We start from the raw sequence: 21851 nt of genomic DNA on the forward strand, positions 1-21851 counted from the left end.
TCCTGACGAGTGCATGTGATGTTCCATATTTTCATGCTTGTTAATCTGTAATCTTTGTCTTGACGTTACAGGATTTAACAGGATTGTCTTCCTTCTCTTTAAAGGGAAGACAGCTATACATCTCGGGACTCATGGCTCAATTCAACACAAGTTGCAACTCTTTGCCAGATGCTTCCTATAAACCCGCAGTTCGACAAAACGTGCACGCTGTATCCTCTGTTCAAGCTAAAAGAGCTGCCTTCAAGGGAGATTTGAAAACACAGACCCAGGAATTAGATGTGCCTTTGTCTCCCAAAGTGAACCAGCACAACAAACTATCTCTGGCACAGCGAAGTTTGAGTCACAGAAATGATGGAGTGGTGGACATCATCAGCACTAAACCCCCCAAACTTCCCAAAACGCAGAAACCCAACTACATCAGAACATGTGGAACCCAAAATAACCTCCAAAGAGAGAGCACTGTTCCTGTGAAGAGGCTTCCTGCTCTGCTTGCTCTGGGAAGCCCTCCTCTGAAGCCTCTGAGGCCTCCTCGTGTAGACCTTCATCGATTCGGAATGAATCTAAAATATGCCAATGATGGTAAGAAACAACTTTAAATGCTGGATTGTTCCCACACGATTGTTTTCTTCAAATACTATAATGTAGTCGAACGTTCATTGATGGAGTGTTAAATTAAGATGGCATTTTGGTGTGACAGGACTGGGGACGAAGATACCACGTCCTGTTGCTCCTCCACCTCTACCGGCACGTCTACATCCGTGCCCATTATCCAGCCATGCAGCTACTTTGTAAGTGTCCATATTGTAGAGCTGCTGTAACAAATTATAACAGCATCTGTCATCATGGTCGTTGGTTATGAGCTTCATCAATCTCATCCACTGTGGATTCACGGTTGCAGTACTCTGCCTGCTGCCTCTCACAGGAAGCTGTTGTCGTTTGTCAGAACCTTAGTCTCATCAATACCCTCGAAGAAATGTGACTTTTGTTATGCACACTTGCAAAGATAAAATACTTCCCAGTCTGCCCATGAATAGTTTGAATTGATAAAATCTCTTTCTGACCATAATCAAGGAATCAACAGTTGGACGAGGATGAGAGCTATGAAGATGTCGGCATCATGAACCCTCCACCGCTCCCCCTTGCAGGTCGTGCCTATGTTTATTTCATTTTACTCAATAAATTTACCATTATTTTAATCAGTGACTTGCTGAATTACTTGTTGCTTTGTTTTCACAGAATATCCATTAAAGAGGGCAGAGGTAATCTATTCATCCTGCCAGTGACCCAATGTGATTGGTTCAATGAGGAAATTATATTTATGTTCGTTTTCATCACTTTGATCTTTTTTTGTCTCTACAGGCAGATATGAGAGAAGACTTGTACGAAGAAGTCAATCATAGATGGTAAGAATCAGGCAGAAATAAGGCAAATATTGAATTGTATACTCATACACTACATCTTTTTTTTCATAAAAGGACGGAACAAGCAAAGAATAGTGGAAGAGAGGATGCAAACCATGTCCACAAAACAGGTAGCCCAGCGCGACAACTGTGCTCACTAACAGCAACACAATGTAGAGGACAAGGAGGTGATGGGGAAATATACACTAACATAATGCCCAAGCAATGATCTATGCTGATGTTTTGTCATATGTTTTTTCAGATGACTATGTGAAGAATGAGTCTGTCAAAACAGGCCATGGCGATTTAAAAGAGGAGGAGAACGGGACTAGGATTTACCAGTCTGAACCAGAGTCAGACATCTATGATGACATCGGAGAACCAGCTGAGGTTTGCAGGTGCAAAATGCCTCTAAATTCTCCACAAACATCTTTAAAGACAAAAATATATGTTACGTTTCTCAGTCACACATATGATCTCTGCTAATTTTACGATTTTTTTAACGTCCTCTTTAGTGGACTTAACGTGCAACATTATCAGCAGTTTCTATTGCTTTAAATGTATTTCATTTAAATATGACAATACACATTCACATTTTTTCCTTCTTGTTTTTGAAACAGTCAGGGAGGATGATGTTAATGTTAATAATCCAGACCCACGGTTGCACTCTTTTTGTATTTGTTTTGAATGGACGGATCACATTTGATCATTCGTTACTCTTGTAGTGGCTGCATTTAAAGTAATGATATGGGAGACAAAAGGTCAGTGTTTAACCAAAAAATGGAAGTAATTTCATTTAAAAGAACCAACCAAATTGATCTACACAGAAATAAATGTGATTTACAGTCTAAAGAAATGCTGTTATAGTGCAAGTGACAATAATTATTTAAAATAGTTAGTTCCATCCTTTTCCAGTCCGCTCCAGTCCAGTTTGACACAATGCGGATTGTTATGTATGGGTGACACCTAGTGGCTGACCTGCATATTGCAGCTATCATAAACTGCTGCCATGTTGCTTTTACAGCTGAAACCTTGAAAATCTCAAATGTGTGTGAAGTAATTGAATACAACACAATGCCTTTATACAAATAATAGCTACTGGATCTTATAATGTACACTTTTTGTTGAGACTGAGTCAGATAAGTGTACATTTTACGCCAGGACAATCCTTTTTGCATGTTTTTATGGTATTCTGTCCGTACACTTTATTTTAAACTTTTAGATTTACAACCCTCAGTTCTGATTCAACCGCATCACACAGCATCTTCATAATGATTTGTCTCTTTTCCCATCAGAGTTTTTCCGCTGCCACAACCAAACACAGATGGAGGTGAATGTGTCCACATTTATTCTTATGTGTTTGGCACTATGGAGGACATGGCAATATAACATACGAAACATGAATTGTCTTTGTGCCCACAGATGATGTTTACGATGATGTTGATTATGAGGACATTGATTATGTTACTGTCAAAGAAGGTATGTTTGAGTTACTCAAAATATAATATCAATAGACCAGCGGTCTGAGGTGGAAAATTAGGCAACTCAAGTACTTGAGTGGAATTTTGAGAGAGGGGGGGGATGATATTGTTATTTTTATTCCACTGCATTTGATTTATTACTTGTTAATATGCATTAACATATTGTAACTCAGATTTTCCAACAACAAAAAAACGTTCATTTAAGCATTTTTAAGTCAGTCAACTGATAACTATTCTGTACTTTTACACAACTTGAATACAGTGTTTTTACTTTTACTTGAATGGAGTACATTTTACATTGTGATAATGTAAAGGATCGGCATACATCTTCCTCCCCTGCAGAACAAATATTCATTGGGATTCATTGTAAACAAAGATTAAAAAGAAAAAAAGATTAACCTACTTCAAATGTTTTCGTTTTTCTACAGACTGTATCTATGAAATTGTCTACAGTAATGACTGTGACAATGTAAAGGGCATGGATCAGAACCCTGGATCATTTTAATGCCATTTGCAATGTTTGTACATTGTTGTTGAATCTAGTGACTGTCATTCATGTTTCAAATCACTGTGCATTTTCTTGAAGAGTGAACATAGTTAATAAAGATTCTCTACATATATAATGCATGTATTAATGGAGTTATGATTTATACGTGATATTGGTCATTATAATGATGCAAAGTAACCCTTTTGTTACTTTCACTTTATATTATTCAGTTTGGTGGCGCTGAGCTTCTAAAGAGTCTGACCTGCTTTTACAAATATGTAAAAAATAATTTCATCATGGTTTATTCATTGGTAATGCATACAAAAATAAATATGCACACATTCATGATTGGGTGAAGTTCATTTTGACTCAATTTGAAATTACAATGTACAACTATCCGGTGTCAAGCTGCTCGCGTCTTCTTCACTGACCATAAATCAGTCTAGATCATCTGATCTAGACTGATTTAGAGGGGAATTGAGCAGGATCCACCTGATCTCAGATCTGGGAAGTCTGCTTGCTTTCTGCTCGCGACATCCCCCCCCCCCCCCCCCCGTTGTCTGTTTTCTTGTCTCGCGCGAAGCCGCGAAGTTTCCGGTGTTGTGTATGTTCCTGGAAACATGGCGGCCAGCTTCCGTGGCCGTCCTATCCGGAGTCTTCGGATGCGAGGTGAGCATGAACAACTCGACACGGTGGTGTCTGTAATCATGGCATATTACAAAAATACACGTTATCGCGCACGTGATGACCCCGGTGTGAGCCCTCACCGTGTCCCCGGTGTGTGTGTTTTTTTACAGGTCGGAATGACAGCGGAGAGGAGAACGTACCGCTGGATCTTACCAGAGGTAACGTGAAGCTTCATCACATCACCCTCAAAGAGATTATTGCTCAAAATGGATGAGGGGCTCCTCTGCAAACACTAGCCCTATTACGTGAAAATGCAGTTAGTCTGTGCAGTTGTCCTGTCGCTGCTGTGGTCATTTCCTCGGTTTTCTCTTTCTGTTTCGTGTAATAACAATGCGGTATCATCACAGGCAGCGGGCTAACTAACTAGCTGATTTAGCGTTAGCTAGCTTGCAAAGGCTAACCAGCCATGACGACGCTTTGTTGTTTTGATTGGCGTGAGTAGCCTGCTATTTAGCCAATACGTGCTGTAGTCATGCGTCGTTCATCTGCTGGCTGTGTGATAAAGTGGGTTACAAGGCTGTGAGATGAGTCGCATTTAGACAGCGCAGGGTGTTTTTTTTTTTTTTTTTGGTCAGAGTGACTTCTACAGCAGCAAGTACATACAGCAGTTTGTTTACATGGAGCAGCGGTCTGTAGAACCCAGACACCGGCTAGTTTTTATGATGTAACCGTGTAAACCAGAGGATATTTTGCACCCGAAATTGCAGATAAATGCAACACCAAAAAAAGAAGTTTAGGCCAATACGGATGGGCTCAATCTGTGAGATGTTTCATCATGGGTTTGAAACATAACTGTGTGAAGGATGTTGGTCGACCTCAATGTTTCATTTCAGCTCAGCTCATTTGTGTGTAAAACATTATGGTGGTTTGTCACAAGAGTTTTTGTACGATCCCATCGTGATAGATTTCACATCACTGCCCTGACATCAAATGCACATTTGGTTACCTCTTATTGGTTTAAAATCCCTTTCAATGCTTGTTTAATTTCTTCAAATCTAATATCACAGAGTGTTCGGTTTAGTAATTTTCTCTTATCAATAAATGAAAACATGTTAGTTACGGTTCATCAACCAATATTATGGCTAAATGCTTGTCTTAGTTACATTGTATTTCCTTTTTCTTTCTCCGGCAGAACCATCAGAAAATTTCCATGAAATCCTTCAAAATGTGGCCAAACCACATGGAGTCAGTAACATGCGAAAATTGGGCCACCTGAATAACTTCATAAAGGTAATGTTGTCAAGTTATGCTGTTTTATTTGTTACTCTGGGCAGAAGTTGACAACACTGAGAATGAGTTATCTACCAAAACCAACACCCCGTTGAAGCTGTGGATACAAACACGCAGCTTTTTCAAGAAGATGGACTCTCTGTTCTCACATCTGTGAAGACTAGCAGTGCTCCCCCCTCCTCTGTAGTGTCACCACTAACCTCTCCTTGATCCTCTCCTCTTGGGTGTTGCTGCCAGCAGGCCTAGCTGTGCCTGTCACTGTGACGCTGACAGTGAGTGTAACCGGAGCTCTAGGGATGGGAAAGCTCTCTGACTTTATGTGCGTCACAAGCAACACTTTGACTTTGAAACTTGGGATTTCTAATCTTAACGTTCTTATGAACCTCACAAGCTCTCATTTCTAAAACGTCTGTTTTTCCCCAATCGGTCGGTTTCAATGTGAGCGCTTTGTGCACGGATGATAAACGGTCAGTCCTGTCTTAGTTTTGCACTGCAGTGGTGATGGTAAAAGCAAAGATTCCCCGGTACATATGGTGCGGTGTGTATCCAAATTTATCACAAGTCAATGAAAGCATCGTGTGTGTGTGCGCAGGTGAACTGAAATATAAAACAAGTGATCATGGACAGTAGGAGGCATCGAAGCCATTTACTCCATCCTCAGTTCCTGCCCAGACGTTGCTGATTTCAGCTGAGCGACCTGCCGCTTTTAACCAAGGCAGACAAGGTGGACATATTTTGACCATTCGTTGGAAGCTGTGCAGCCAATAAGTGCTGGCCTCCAGAAAACTGCAGCTGCCACTGTAGCAGGATAAAGGCTGAGTGTGGGCCTAACTCTCTTGTTTACAACTGACAGGAGGGTAATAGCCATGACGTGTGTGTGTGTGTGTGAGTGCCTCATGCCTCTGATTCCTTATAAGGGTTCCAGGACTGCAAGGGTGACCTAACCCCCTCCCCCCCCCCCCCCCAGAGAGTGTCACATGCCCCTCTCCCCAACCTCTCCCCTCCTCCCTGCTTGAGCTCTGACATCACAGCTGGTTTAGAACAACCCCCTACTCACCATGCCTCTCATCAGCCGACCCATCGTTCTCCGTCTCTCCTCCTACTTTCCTCTGTGCTTTATGACAAAGGAGAGATGAGGTTTACGGTCTGCTTTAAGGAAGAAGATGTGCTAAAATTACCTGTTCAAGTCACCCATTGGCCCCTCTGCTGCTGCATCAGGACAAGCGAGGGTGGACTGAACTACTGTGATGGAGTAGCGCTGACTTGTTGGGAGAGCTAAGGTGCCTCAGGGTGCAGATTAAAAAAAAAAAAAGGTGGCAGCATCATTTGCCGAAGGAGCGCATTGCTTTGCGCATATGAGTTTCAGACTGTGCCGTTAGCTTCGGTCTGCTGGTTGACACTGACTGTCGCTGAAGGCTTATTGTTTTTGAAATGAACGGCTTTTGTGTGCACGGAATTTGAATCTTGTTTACACGAGCTGTGTGTGGGCTCCGTTCATGACGGAGGAGTTGTGGTGAGGAACATTCTAAAAGTGGCAGTTTCTGTTTTCCATTGCTAAGCCTCATAGGGTACAGAAAGCAGGAACTAATAGGCTACAGGCAGAATAATACAACATAACCTATTTCTTACTTTCTGTTATCGCTGTCTATTTTCAGATACAGTGCAAGTGCACTCATAAACAACAAGCTGACTCTCACTACTGGACCCGTGAACGTGTTGCCCCAACGCTTTTGTGATAATAACCTCCATCTACCACCAGTGAAAGCAAAACAATACCTACTCCAAACGAGTCTGCACTTAACAGACAAGTGGAAAAATATAACAAACACACCGGCATGGCCCCTGCAGAACTCGGCAGGATAGTGTTGTACTGTTTGTTAGATTAGATTGTCTGTTAGTTTGATGCTTTTTTTGACTCAAACATTGTAAAACATTGAGCTTTGCAGCTGAAAGATGGTGTCATTTTAGAGTTGTTGAACTCTCTTATAAACACCTTGAGTGGCTGTAGTGCTACCACAATATCTTTGACCAAAGCCGTGTCAATGCATTCCTTGTATGAATCAACTAATGTATGTTTTGTTCTGTCTCTGTGTTACAGCTGCTATGCAGCATTAGCCACCGTGAGGAAAACTTCGGGTTTACATACGAAGAAATCATCATTTGGTAGGTGACCAGTAGTCACTAATTGTACACCAAGTACTTTTTTATCGACATGCTCGTCTAAGTGTTTGATTTTGAACCTCTAGTCTGCGACTAGCTCTGCTGAATGAGGCTAAGGAAGTGCGTGCTGCAGGGTTGCGGGCGCTCCGCTACCTCATTAGAGACACCACCGTGCTGCAGAAGGTCCTCAGACTACAGGTGGACTATTTGATAGCAAGGTGAGATCCTGCTCTGGAAACATTTCATTCTTTGCTTCAAATAATAATCCTTTTTTTTTTTCCCTCCAGGTCCTTTGACATGTTGTCCTTCAGTCACACATGTTTTTCTCCTGCTTGCTGGCTGTAGTAATAAGAAAGTCATGACTAATTAAGCCTGTGTGCTTGTTTAGATGTATTGACATCCAGCAGAGCAATGAGGGGGAGAGGACTCAGGCTCTGAGATTAGTCCGAAAGGTAAGCTCATATGTATTTATGTTTTTATTCTTTATTCCATACCTTCATTGCCTTTCACCAATTGATTCAGTCACTGGTGTAATGCTAAAGAAAGAGGCCCCCAGTGCTCAGCCTTAGTGCCACCAGAAAGATCATTGTGTTTAGCAGCAGTGTCAGTGTGTGGACAGTTTGCACAAGGTTGCAGACACAGTTATTTATAGCCCTTTCTGTAGTTTACTGTAAACTCTCTGTTCTCTCACACACACGCACACACACACACACACACACACACACACACACACACACACACACACACACACACACACACACACACACACACACACACACACACACACAGAGTCAGGGTCTGGTTTCAGAAAAGGACTATTGGCAATCCAGGCAGTGAAACAACCCCCCTGTTCATTCCATGACACATAGCCTCTTATGAAATACATTTCTCTTATCACATTTGTTTTTTCTTAGAATGCAAAAGTATCTTCATTTTCTAGAGTCCTAGAAAAACTGGCAACGCAAAAGCTATTTTTGTGCCTCTGTTTGGACTTGTTTAATGACTCTCATCGTCCTCCTCTCCCTCCCTCTGTAGATTATCACCGTCAATGCGATGCTGTTCCCTTCCTCTGTTGCAAACTCTCTGATCGCCGTGGGCACCGATGGACTACAGGAGAGAGACCGCATGGTCCGCGCGGCCATCGCCATCGTATGTGAGCTAGGTGAGTTTCTGGCCCTTTGAGACGGAAACACACAACGCCGATGTAAACGAACCATTCATTCTGCACACACTTTGTGAGGGAAGTCACGACGTCAGTGGAACGTGAAAAAGCCACTAATATTTCTTTGTCGCTGACTGTGTAGCTCTGAAGAACCCAGAGGTGGTGGCCAAACGTGGAGGCCTCAGCACCATCCTGAAGAGTGTGATTGACTGTCAGCTGAGTCGCATCAACGAAGCTCTGATCACCACCATCCTCCATCTACTCAACCACCCACGCACCCGTCAGTACGTGCGTGTTGACGTAGAACTGGAGGTACACACACACACAGATATATGAGTTCTGGGGAAGCTGCTGTTTCTAAATGAGCCAGTGTGCTGGGAGTCATTCCGGTCAGGATTAGCCGCCGCAGGTTGCCCGTCTCTTTCCCATGGAGCTTACAGTAATCAGTTACAGCAGTTCTCTAAAGCCTCGTGGTCTGTAAACAGACACCTGGGACAGAAGCATTTCATCACCTCATTCATACCATCCACACGGATGTCATATGAGATCTGAGGCAGCTTCATAATCACTGCAAGATGTTTCGTGGGGGGTATTTTAGGAATGCTTCCCCTTAATGTTCAAGAACGAATGAAGTCTGTTGTGTTTGGCACTCATTCCTCTCTTGTCTGTGTTCGGCCCTCCAGCAAATCCTCGCGCCTTTCACAGATTTTCACTACCGTCACAACGCAGACACGGCCGAAGGACAGCTCAAGTGAGTGTGTGAAGAATGTCACTGTTACACTAGAAACGAAAAGATGGTCGTCTGATGTGACCCTTGTTATCAGGGCTGCTTGACTTCAGCATGACTTGCCCGAGGATGTGAAGCAGGCTAAATCACGATAATCTCTTAAATCACTCTGGAAGATTAGCTTTTATATAAAAAGGCCTTTTTGTGGTTCTCCCTGACGTCCTTCAGTGTTTTTCTTACGTGGTGTAGTTTGAACCCTTCCTTTGTGGTGTCGTGTTTTTAATGTGTTTGTGTGCGGTTTCCTGTTCACAGGGAGGACAGAGAGGCCCGTTTCTTGTCGAGTAGAATGGCCATAGTGGCAGCCTTTCGCTCCTGGTCTGGTGAGGACTTGGATGTAGTAATAAATGTAGTTATTTGTAAATAGATTGACTTTTGCTTGACTTTACTTTTCGTCTCTTTCTTTCTCAGGGATTATCAACCTATGCAAGGCTGGAAATTCTGGAATCCAATCTTTAATTGGCTTACTTTGCATACCAAATATGGAAGTTAGGGTGAGTTATTAAAACACTGAAATGCTTTCCCCTCGAACACAGACTGGCCAATCACAGATCAGGGTCCGACCTGGAGACGTTCACTTTCATCTGCCAGAAATCTCCTTCAGTTTAGGCAACAAACCAACTTAATTAGGTTTAAGGAAAGATCCTGGTTTGGGTTAAAATGAACCCTCTCTGGCAGAAAAAACCCTGAAAAAAAAGCCTACACTTGCTTTTGCTTTTCAATGGTTGTAACAGTGAATAAAGACCTACCCGGCTTAACGGGAACAGTGTTGTTCTGCCTCGCCAGCTGATGTGATGGTTCACTTTTACACTGTGATCTGTAGCTTTAGCTTCTATATTTATCTTTTTAACCTTTTTTGCTGCTGCATCACTTTGACATCCTGGATATATCCATAAACGCATAGCAGCGTTAGTGCTGATAGCTTGACGGAGTAGCAGTGGGGGGGGGGGGGGGGGGGGGGGGGCTTAGCTAGGGCTCAATGGATCAGTAATTTGCCTGTAGAGATTTTGCCTCAACTCTCTACATTTTGCTGCTTTACTGTTACGTTCACACTAATTTATATGGTCAACAGCCTAAACTCCTCCACCACACCCATTACAACATATTCACTTGTGTTGTTTTTTTTAACATGGATCACTTAACTGGGTCGAGTCTGGTTGGAGTATCAGAGCACAGAGTGAGATACATACGTGTACTCGAAGGCAGCCGTGGCACCGATATTACATTATGACTGTGTTTCCCGTGGCTTCAGGGAAAGATTACGGCTGCTCTCTAGTAATTTGAGTATTGCACGACACAGCCCCAACATTGAGGTATTAGAAGTGCTCTTTTGAGCGCTCGCAGATGTAGTTTGTGCCGAGTCAACTGTGTGTCTGATTGCTCTCATGTCGTTTCCCTGCAGAAAGGCTTGCTGGAGGTGTTCTATGAGATATTCAGGCTCCCTGTGCCCATCGTAACTCAAGACTTCACGGAAGCTCTTCTAAGTGTTGGTGAGAGAAACATCTTTTGGATCTTCAGAATTCTTTTTTACACTTCCTGCCAGCATCTTGTTCCTAGTAATTTGGGTGTTTTAACTTGCAGTACTTTATTTATATGGAACTGCAGTTTGACTTTGTGGCCTTGATCATGACAGAAAGCATACTGCAAAGTGTTATTCTAAAATGCGTTGGTACTATTTCAACCCAAATAAGTCCATGCTTTAGGCACACAGAGTAAGCTCATCTTTGCTCTGGTCTTCCTCAGACCCCGCCAGGTTCCAGGACAGCTGGAGACTCTCTGATGGGTTTCTTGCTGCTGAGGCCAAAGTCATCCTGCCCCATCGAGCCCGCTCTAGGTGGGAGATGATATGAGAGAATAGAAGTTGCAAATAATATGACAAAACGGCTACTTCAGTGTTTATATGAGCCACGGAGTTATTCTTTTCCTGTTTGCGTCATTAGGCCTGATCTGATGGACAACTACCTGGCATTTGTTCTTTCTGCCTTCATCTCCAGCGGGCTGTTAGAGGTGAGCTGACGCAGTGTGTCTTCTTTAGACCGTTGCACCGTAGGGCTGATGTATCAAATATTCAGCTTGAATGTTTTTTAGGGGTATCGCACATCATGGCCTCTCTGATTGTATTGTGTTACAGTTTCACACCATGTTGCTCTTAAACTATATCCTCTCTCTGTCATCACCATAGGGTATTGTTGAAGTTGTGACCAGCAGCGATGATCAGCTCGCTATAAGAGCCACTATCCTCTTGGGAGAACTTCTACACATGGTGATATTAAAATGCAAAATGCGTCTCGAACACTTTTATGTTGTTTGCCACAATGAAATCTAGAGAACAAACTACAGCTTGTGCTTGTCTGTCACTGCTACGCCTGAGGTATTGTGATTCTTATATGAAATGCATCCCCTCTTTTTCCCCCACCTGCCCTTCTCTTGTTTAGGCAAACACCATCCTTCCCCATTCTCACAGTCACCACCTGCACTGCCTTCCCACCCTCATCAACATGGCAGCCTCCTTTGATATCGCACAGCAGAAACGACTGTAAGTACACTCAGAATTGCATGTGTGCATCTGTCTGTATTATTTTCAGTCCTCCCCAATCTATTTACGAGAACTGCAGTACATATTTGTCTCTGAACTTCCTCTCTCATGAAGGTAAACAGAATGGCTCTTGTAACAGTGAACGCAGTACAGAAGTGAACTATGACCATAACGTCTGTTAACATTTTTCAACCTAACTTCTGAAAAATCCAAACATTCCCCCGTGTATGTTATTGTTACAGTCGGGCAAGCGCAGCAGTCAACAATCTCAAGTGTTTCCATGAGAAGAAGAAGAAAGGGTTGAAACCACACAGTCTTTACCTGGACCACATCATCCGCAAGTCTGTGTCTTCCCATAACCGCAGAGAGTCCCACTCGCGTGTCCACAGGGACATCTATGCCATTAAGGTAAACATGAACATGCTTTTCCCAGATTCTACCCTCTGCGTCTCAGCAGCATGTTGAAGTAGTTTAAAAGAACACATTTGGGAAACATGCTTATTTTCCATCTAATGTATCTTCAGTACGAAGGTCTGGGTTGTGTTTAGTTTAGCTTGGCACAAACACTGAAAAGTGAGAAGAAGCCAGCTTCCATCACAGATTAAAACATAAATACCTCGCTTCTCTTGTCTTATTTACAGGTTGTCAGCGTTTGTTCTAAACATGCTGTTTGGCACAATATAAAGCAGATGTTTTAAAGAAATGAATACAAATAGTGCAAAGCTATCAGAGCTGCATTATTATTCGTGCTTCTTAATATCTTTACAGCTTTTTATTCCCTTTTTTACTGATCAAATCCCTGTTTTCTGTGTTTGTGTTCAGGACACAGAGGAAGCGCTGATGATGAACCTTAGAGACAGTCACATTCTCAACCACAAGCAGAACCTGGAGTGGAACTGGTTGCTCATTGCCACCATCCTTAAGGTGAGGATGATGCCATGGAGCACCACAGACTGTTGTGTATTTTTTTTCCTCTTCAATGTTTAGTAGTTGTGTTTTTTTTCTCCACTAGTGGCCACATGTAAACCTCAGGAACAACAAAGATGAACATATGCACAAGTAAGACTCCTTCATATCATCAAAACCCAGTGCAGCATTTAAAATACTTTGATGTCATTTTCCTGACCTCTTATTTTAAATACCTTTTTTGTTTTTTTTGTGTGATGCAGGTTTGTGCGAAGGCTGCTGTACTTTTATAAGCCCAGTAGTAAATTGTACGCAGGGCTGGCGTTGGATCACCCAAAGGCCAGACAACTCACTGTGGTTGGCTGTCAATTTATCGAGTTCCTCATGGAGTCAGACGAGGTTAGAGAAGTGTGCAAGTACACAGAAAAACACGCAAACCTGTTTCACCTTTTGTCTTTCTGTAACCTGGCTCTCCTGTCGACCCTTTCTGTCTTCTTCCTCCCGCTGTCACCAGGATGGCCAGGGTTACCTGGAGGACGTGGTGAGGGACATGGTGTCATGGCTGTCCTCGTCCTCAGGGCTGAAGCCTGAGCGCTGTCTGCAGAGTAACGGTCTGCTCACCACACTCAGCCAACACTACTTCCTCTTCCTGGGGACACTCTCTGCACACCCGCAGGGAGTCAAACTGCTGGAGAAATGTGGCCTGTTTCAGTGGTAAGTGTACAGACATGCTGCAGAACGTGAGGATTTCAGAAATGGTTGTTCGAGAAATTGACGAATTCTATTGAGGTTCTGCCGACAACTCCGTTGTTTTTCTGTTTTTTGCAGCCTGCTGAATCTGTGCTGTGTGAAGAACCAGGATGCTGTGCTGAAACTCGCTGTATCCACACTGGACTACAGCAGAGACGGTCTGGCCAGAGTGATCCTCTCCAAGATCCTCACTGCTGCTACTGATGTAAGAAAGCCACACCAACAAGAGGGCGTTGCATACAACCACAACAAATAAATACGTCCAAAGCAGGACATGTTCAAGTATTCAATCACCCCAGATTGTGAAAATTATAGAGTTGTTGGATACAAAATGATGCACTCGTTGCTGCATTGTTCCACCCACAAGATCTGCATCCTGATGTCCCCTCTTTCTCCCACAATGGCTCAGGCGTGCAGGTTGTATGCCACCAAACACCTCCGTGTGCTGCTGCGTGCGAACGTGGAGTTCTTCAGCAGCTGGGGCATGGAGCTGCTGGTCACACAGCTTCACGACCACAGCAAGGCTGTGTCCATGGAGGCCCTGGACATACTGGACGAGGCCTGCGAGGACAAGGTGACTGCCTGAAGTACTGTTGAGTACTGTCAGTACAGTTTGTCAGATTAGGATGCATTACTCCCTCTATTGAGCAGTAAAAAAGATCACAAACTTTTACTTGAAAAGTGTTCATGGTTATTATTAGTTTGAATGTGTTGAAATGCAAATAGTTTGAGTGGATGGTGTTTGTCTCACAGTGGCCGTGTGTCCACCCTTCCTGTTGTCTAACTCGGTATGTCGTGCTGCTTCACAGGCCAACCTCCATGCTCTAATCCAACTGAAACCAGCTCTGTCCCACCTGGGAGACAAGGGTCTCCTGCTGCTCCTCAGGTGGGTGTTTACAGCAGCGCTGCTTATCAGAAGTAGCTGAGAGTAAATCATTTCAGTCCTTGTATGTCGTACAAAAGCCTTCTTGAATACACTGTTTCTGCTGTTTAGGTTCCTGTCCATTCCCAAAGGTTTCTCCTACCTCAATGAGAGAGGTTACGTCAGCAAACAGCTGGACAAATGGCAGAAGGTATTATCAGGACATTGGCATACAGCACAAAAAGAAAGTCACATTTAATTCGATTTGGCTGCTATATTATACTAAGACTACACTTCAATAGAGGTTTTTGTTTTACTTTTTGATTGCAGGAATACAACCTTAAGTACGTGGACCTGATAGAGGAGCAGCTTAACGAAGCACTAACAACCTACCGCAAACCTGTCGACGGAGACAACTACGTCCGACGCAGCAACCAAAGGTGAGAAGCTGGAGTGTGTCATCACCTGGCGACGGGTCACAGGATACGCTGTAGAGTGCGTGTCTAATTTCTCTGCTTGTGTCGTCTCCAGGTTACAAAGACCAAATGTCTATCTCCCCGTGCACTTGTATGGTCAGCTGGTCCACGATAAGACAGGATGTCATCTATTGGAGGCTCAGGTAACTGCTTCAGGCTATTTGTTGGCTTTCAAATCTTTCATTTTCTACATTCGCTGTCTGGGGAGCGGTGGGTTCTGCAGATTTAGCGGCCTTTCTTCCTAACGGCCGTCTTTTTCCCTGCCTGTCTCCAGAGTGTGGTTCCTGACCTCAGCTACACGGTTCGCTCCCCGATGCTGGACACCTGGGAAGGCATCAAACAGCTGAAGGCTGCTCTCTGGGCCCTGGTCAGCATCACCTGCTATCAATTTATGGCACCTCACTTACTCTGTCCTGATAACAGTAATAGCTACAAAGAGATGGCTCTGGTTCATTTGGGGTTTTTTTCCCATGCAGGGCAACATTGGCTCTTCAAACTGGGGACTGAATCTCCTGCAGGAGGAGAATGTCATTCCTGACATCCTCACATTGGCTCAGCACTGTGACGTGCTGTCAGTACGAGGGTAGGCTGATCATTTCACAGTAAACTCAAAATATCTATATATAAACTGTCTAGAGTCAAATGCAAAAAATAGAAACGAGCTGCTTATGAAAGCCCCCAAAGGCATTGAGGCATTTAAAAATATATCTGCATTTTTTGATTTTTGAAATTTCTATTTTTTTTAAATACTCTGGTCTCTCAGTCTGCCAAAACTATTGTGAAATGAGGATCTTGACTCCAGCTGCCCTTAGTCATATAAAACATCTTAGTCGCGAAACATCTACAGCACAAAACAAAATCAAGCAATGACATATTTCTGGGAATATGTAATGGGTCAACGGAACTCAATTGTACATTTAGTGTGTTTCCTAACTGTCCTCTCTCTCATCCACAGGACGTGTGTTTATGTGCTGGGTGTCATCTCCAAGACCCGGCAGGGTTGTGAGGTGCTGAAGCAGTATGGTTGGGATTCAGTCAGACACAGTCGCAGGACGCTGTGGCCTGTCACTCCAGAAGAGGTCGACGCACAGCTGACCTCTGAACTCTCCTCAGTACCGAGCACGCTCAGTCTGAACTCTGAATCCACCAGCTCGCGCCACAACAGCGAGAGCGAGTCTCAACCAAGTGCGTAGGAGTTACTTTGTCTGTGCTTTAGTGCCACTGTTTGTAGACGGACACTATCATAGTAATCAGGTGCATTTGAGGTACTCTGGGAATTATGATAGACGTTCTTATGCTGCTATTGTATTCTTAATTCACTCCTTGTGCTCTCAGACATGTACATCCTGGACGATGACAAGTGTGATTTTCTGGACCAGTCAGACGAGCCCAATTTCTATCTCCACTCCAAACCAGTCAAGGACCGCAGCCCCTTCACCATCCTGGCCTCCACGCGCTTCGTTCGCACTCGCTTCCTCAACTCCCTGTCCCTCCCCAGCAAGAAGCTGCGCTCCACCAGCGACCCCAAGACCCCAGCAGGCTCTCGCACACCTACTGAACTCAAGACGGGGAGTATGAGGCGGAACAGGACAGTGACGGAGCCCTCCGTCTACAGCCCAAACCAGGGGGACGTCTTCACCACCGTGTTTAATGGCAGAGGAATGCCGACGAGTCCCACAGTCAGCCTGGAGACATCCTTTGTTGGGATCAGGGGGGGCTCCGAGGAGCAGCTTGTGGAGGGCAGGCTGGCCAGGGGAGGAGGCTCAGGCCTTGGACTAAGTGGTCTAGGAGGGCACGGGGCCGTGGAGCACCCCAGCGGGGAGAGGGAGCAGAGCAGCCGAGAGCGTCTGGCAGGAGATGGGGGCTCCTCGTCTAGCGGAGGCAATGTGGGAGGAGGCGGAGGTACTCAGTTTAAAAGCCGCAGCCAGAGCTTTAACACGGACACCACAACCAGCGGCATCAGCTCCATGAGCTCCAGTCCCTCCAGGGAGACGGTGGGAAACCCCGAGAATCCAGAACCCGAACCAGACTCCTCCGACTGCGTGAGCCTCAACACAGTGGTGTCAGCCAAGACTGTCAAAACGCTCTCTTCTCTCACCCCCCAGGCTCAGACCAACCACATGTCCAAGTCCTCAACTGTCTCTCTGGTACCGCCCGGCTCCTCGCACACTCTCCCCCGACGAGCTCAGTCCCTCAAGTCTCCTTCAGTGACCACCATCAAGAGCCTGGCGGACTGCAGCTTCATGTACACCAGCCCACGGGACGCGCTGGGCTACGCTACGCTGAAGAGGCTGCAGCAGCAGAGGATACACCCGTCTCTGTCTCACAGCGACGCTTTGGCTTCGCCAGCCAAAGACGTGCTGTTCACCGACACCATCACTATGAAGACCGGCAGCCTGGACTCCAGATTAACGCCTCGCAGGTAAGTCAGCCATCGCTACAATATGACATAAAGCATCTGTATTATTTTGTTTTTGAATATGTTTGTCGTCACATGAATGAAAAGATGTGAATTAAGTCGTTTTAGAGACTTCTGTCTCGTAGACTTCTGACTTCCTTGGCAATAACAGGTGTGAGTGTGTTTCTTGTGCACCTTCTGTGTCTGTCAGGATATCAGACAGGAGGGGTACTTGTCCAGACCCCAGCATCTTAAATCCGTACCGCAGGCTGTCCAGAACACTTGCACCGCGGTGGGTGGACCGACCCAGTGTCCTCCTCAGTAGAGATGTAGCTTCTAGCACAGATCCAGACAAAGACGTCCTCGCTCTAGCTCTATGCCTGCAGTTGTGTTCCCATTGCTTTGACTCCTGCAGTCCTGTAGTGTGAATAAGCCACGTGTAGACGCTCAGTAGCTGGTTGTTCCCTCCAGGTATTTTTCATGTGTAGCTTTAACTTTCTAATCCTTGCTTTAGTGTATTTAAAGCTGTGCCTCTAGGTACTTGACATTGCATTGCCTGGTAGCTTGCTGCAGTGGTTCAGGCTTCAGAACCCGTCGTGATCCCAACGTCCTTCTAACTTTCTGTTCACTAAGTCTGTGTCTCTGCTTTTTATCCAACACTTTTTTTCACTTATTCCTCATGATCCTTTTTCTGTCGCAGTCTCTCCCCCCGGATCCTCTCACGTACCTCTCCTCTTGCCCTCCCTAGGTTTCTGAAGGCTCTTAGCTTTGCCTCTCTGGATAAAGAGGATCTACTAAGTCCCATCAACCAAAGCACTCTGCACCGCTGCTCCTCAGTGCGCTCCATGGTTTCTAGCGCCACCTACGGGTGTAATGACGACTATGTTGGCCTAGCGCTGCCCATGGACATCAACGACATGTTCCACATCAGAGAATCGGCTTACTTTCAGCAGAGGGTCAGCCCGCCGTCGGAAGAGCGGAAACGCTTCATCTTTGGCGATGGAGACGGTGAGTTCAACTTTATGCCTGATTTTAAACGTTTTAATTAAAACAGATGGTTGTGTTTGTGCTCAGCCTGGTTTTCCCCCTCTGTAGGTGATCGCCCTGCTCTACCATCACTGAAGCAACAGTTTAGTATCACTGAGCTGATTGTGTGCCGAGGTGATACCCAGAACCACACGGTGGGTTCAGAGGAGACGGGGCTGCAGGAACACACTGAAGAAAACTGCCTCTACTGTGTAGGAGCCAGCGTACTCGGATACCCCAAACAGCCACAGATCAACAGCACACACCCTCGGACGGGTGAGAGAGACACACACACACACACACACACACGCACACACACACACACAGTCATTCTTTCAACTCTGTGCAGAATATAACAAATTATGTTTTGTGTTGTTTTCTTTTTTTTGTGTCAGACTTTGTCGACTTCCCATCATGGGGAGGGCAGAGCGGCCATCGTCTGGAGGCGATGCCTCAGTCCAAGTTCTCCGGGGTGTCGGGCTGCAGCGACGCTGCTGTGTCACAGGGCTCAATCTGTAGCACGCCCACGCCTAATGATATTGTTATAGGTAAGAACACGAGTAACTACAACCTGCTGGGGTGTGAGGTCCATGTTTTACACAACAACAAAAAACATGTCTCATTTGTAAAATTAATTTTTGTTCCTTTGTCGGGTCAGTGAAGCAGTTGTAGTGTGTGTTTTGATTCTATCAATATATAATTAGTTCCATAACAAAATAAACCAGAAAAGGATTTTCTGCGTGGCATTGCTTTATATTGTATTCATTGTGGTGAATATTGAATGTTTGTAGGCAGCAAGGCGATATCAGAAGACGGCCCCGCCTCCCGGGTCTTGCTGAGGAAGGAGGTGCTCCGCCTCATCATCAACCTCAGCTCCTCTGTAGGAACCAAAGGCCACGAAACAGGACTACTGACGTAAAGCTCCCCCTCTTTATTCTCTGTACATTATTTGAGATTCATGTTCAATTGCAGAACAATATAAGTTGTTTTTTAACTTATTCTTTCCTGCAGCATAAAGGAGAAGTTTCCCAATGCGTTTGACGACATCTGCTTGTACTCCGAGGTTTCCCACCTCTTAGCCCACTGTATGTTTCGCCTGACGTCGAGACGTTTCATACAGGAACTCTTCCAGGACGTGCAATTCATGCCTGTAAGACATTATACCCCAGTTCTTCTGCGTTTTCTCAGACTCTACATCTTTGTATTTGCCATCCCATGTATTATATTCCCATTTCCTTTTTTTTTTTTTTTCAGATGTATGAGGAAGCAGAGGCAATCCTGACGAAGCTACCAAAACCTGTTGAAGAAGATGGTGACCCTCCTGCAGAATCCTGATCATCCTCTCCCTTGTGTTCCCTGCACAGCCTCGGACCTGCCACCCTCCATACATGGAAGAAAACAAACGACCGATTAGTATATAAGTTATAAGGTTGGGGAGGCGTCTGGCATGTTTCTGTTGCTCAAAACAGAGAACCATAGCCGAGGAAGAGGAGGAGGTGGTCATTGCTCGCCTTTGTTGGAAACGGAGGATGTCGATATCTGTTAACAAAATTTAACCCGACACGCCTAATGCTGTTTAAGACTTTTTTTAACAGGAAAAAGGGGGAGCAGTTTAACCAAATACTGTTTTCAGATTGGTTGGCAATCTTAAGCAACACTCAATAATACATCAACATAATGCTAAAGGACAAGCGGGATCATTAACACAAAGACTCATGTGTTTAAAAGAAGAAAAAGAAAAGAATCTATCAACATTTGATCTCTTTCCAGAGGTGGTGTGTGTGTTTTTCTGTAATGAAATGAATAAGGCATGTTGTTGTGTCGACCCAGTGATTCCTCGGACCCCCGCGTTCTTTTTTCCTTATGAAACAACACACTACAGAAGGGGTCCTGCTGTTTTTAAAACGTATCCGGAGCCTCTGGTTCATATCCCACCCCGACTTGTGATCTGTTCTAGCCAGATGTGTGCTTTTGCTTCTCTTGCCTAAACACTTCCTACAACCTGTAGCCTCTCGTCCGCACAGACAGCCAATTACTTTTCTATTTCTTATATCTCAGACAATCAAACATCACCAGTATTGTATTTTCTAAAGCACTATATATGCCACCCCAACACAGTACGTGAGGAGAACAGCATGTAATTCCAAGCTAGTTTATGCCATCCTTTACTTGCCGAGGACCTTTTAATGTTTTTCTTCAGCCATTGCATTACTGGTAAGCTTCTCAGATGGTGGGTTGATCTTATGGAAAGATGCTCAGTTGTACAAGTTGTCTGTAGAATGATTCATTACAGATTTAGTACCAAACTCTGCAAAACCTGAATAAGCCCAGCAGCTACCCCAACTCTGTCCCTTCTTACCTCTGTGCTTCACTTCCGCTGCATGTGCAACAAGCATGGCAAAGTTGTCATGTCACCTTAACGTGTTTCTTGCTTGTAAAACTTAAAAAGATAAATAAGTAGGTTGCCATTAAATGATGCCATTACATTGTAGGAATATAATTCCCCCTGAATCTGTTTCCACAATGCAATATCACTGTCTGTCATTGGCTGAGATGATGGGGGGGGAGATGACGACGACGACTAAAGGATTTGTAAAAGGTTTCCAGGGAAGCGGGGATCTCTGTTTCCATTGGCTTGTTTTTGCTATAATGCTGCTACACAAGTGGACTCATAGAGAGATGATTCATAGATCAGCTGAGTAATGTCAGATCCGATCTATTTATTATATGTCTGTACCATAGAGTGAGCTCAACCAGAGAAGAAAAAAAGTTATTTATATTTTTTCCTCAAGACTGTATTATAATTTAAACTTAGTTTTTATTCTTTTTTTTTTAATTTTTTTGCCTGAATTGTGGTTTCCCTTGCATAATGTGTGCGGTATGTTTCTGGGGGGCATTGATGACCGAAAGAAACGTACAATTCTATCAAAGGGATGCATTGTTAATAAAACAAAATTTGAAATACCCAAAACGTTTGCCACTTTAATCATTTATTTGTATTCTTCATTTGTAAGTCCTATCTGAATTTAGTCATGCACGGCAACTAAAAAAAACAAACAGTTTCAGCCAAGACATTAAAGATCAGCTGTGACACGTATGTTGGATCAGGAGACGGTGAACGCTGGTGACATTTAGAGCACGACGCTCTCGTGACCAGACAAATCCTTTGCCTCACAGAAAATGCAGATGTAATGAAAATATATCTGCTATTAATAATTATATATAGAAATCATTGCATTTAAGTGTCTGTTCAATTAGCTTAAAGCATTTGCTAAATGCTGGAAGGGCATTAACAGGTGGTACATATAAAAACACATCTGCATAATTTATTTAATTACACAGCCAATTGACTTGTCATATTTTTAAGAAGAGTCTATTGTATGGGGGCTTGTTTTTAGTACCATAAATAACTTCCGATGCCAAATGTTTAAACGTATTTAATATTTTGTCACTGATTACACATTTTACAGCAATGCCACCTTACTGGAAACTATAATATGAGAAGC

The 21851-nt window shown here is 44.2% G+C and overlaps 1 protein-coding gene across 1 annotated transcript; it reads left to right on the forward strand.

Moving 5' to 3' along the window:
* Positions 1 to 3961: 3961 nt before the first annotated feature.
* On the forward strand, positions 3962 to 21306 carry LOC306778061 (rapamycin-insensitive companion of mTOR-like). Its single transcript, XM_079269419.1, has 37 exons — positions 3962 to 4037; positions 4166 to 4213; positions 5188 to 5285; positions 7384 to 7448; positions 7532 to 7663; positions 7834 to 7897; positions 8481 to 8607; positions 8750 to 8919; positions 9291 to 9358; positions 9647 to 9714; positions 9803 to 9885; positions 10794 to 10881; positions 11135 to 11225; positions 11332 to 11398; positions 11574 to 11654; positions 11827 to 11927; positions 12170 to 12335; positions 12750 to 12851; positions 12940 to 12986; positions 13097 to 13232; positions 13348 to 13547; positions 13662 to 13788; positions 13993 to 14157; positions 14393 to 14469; positions 14578 to 14656; positions 14776 to 14885; positions 14977 to 15064; positions 15196 to 15288; positions 15398 to 15504; positions 15877 to 16106; positions 16257 to 17343; positions 18068 to 18327; positions 18415 to 18621; positions 18741 to 18893; positions 19137 to 19260; positions 19357 to 19495; positions 19600 to 21306. Exons 1-37 carry the CDS (start codon positions 3989 to 3991, stop codon positions 19678 to 19680), a joined length of 5178 nt encoding a protein of 1725 aa, XP_079125545.1. The 5' UTR covers positions 3962 to 3988; the 3' UTR covers positions 19681 to 21306.
* Positions 21307 to 21851: the final 545 nt, after the last annotated feature.

The sequence above is a fragment of the Melanostigma gelatinosum genome (genome assembly GCF_949748355.1).
Source record: "Melanostigma gelatinosum genome assembly, chromosome: 6".
Classification (NCBI taxonomy): Eukaryota; Metazoa; Chordata; class Actinopteri; order Perciformes; family Zoarcidae; genus Melanostigma; species Melanostigma gelatinosum.

What these genes read in the sequence shown, in the direction of transcription:
- LOC306778061 (XM_079269419.1), top strand. Translation starts at nt 3,989, where the DNA reads ATGGCGGCCAGCTTCCGTGGCCGTCCTATCCGGAGTCTTCGGATGCGA. An exon ending in GGAAGCTCTTCTAAGTGTTG is followed by an intron (nt 10,882 to 11,134) that starts GTGAGAGAAACA and finishes GGTCTTCCTCAG; the next exon opens with ACCCCGCCAGGTTCCAGGAC. An exon ending in CCCCATCGAGCCCGCTCTAG is followed by an intron (nt 11,226 to 11,331) that starts GTGGGAGATGAT and finishes TTGCGTCATTAG; the next exon opens with GCCTGATCTGATGGACAACT.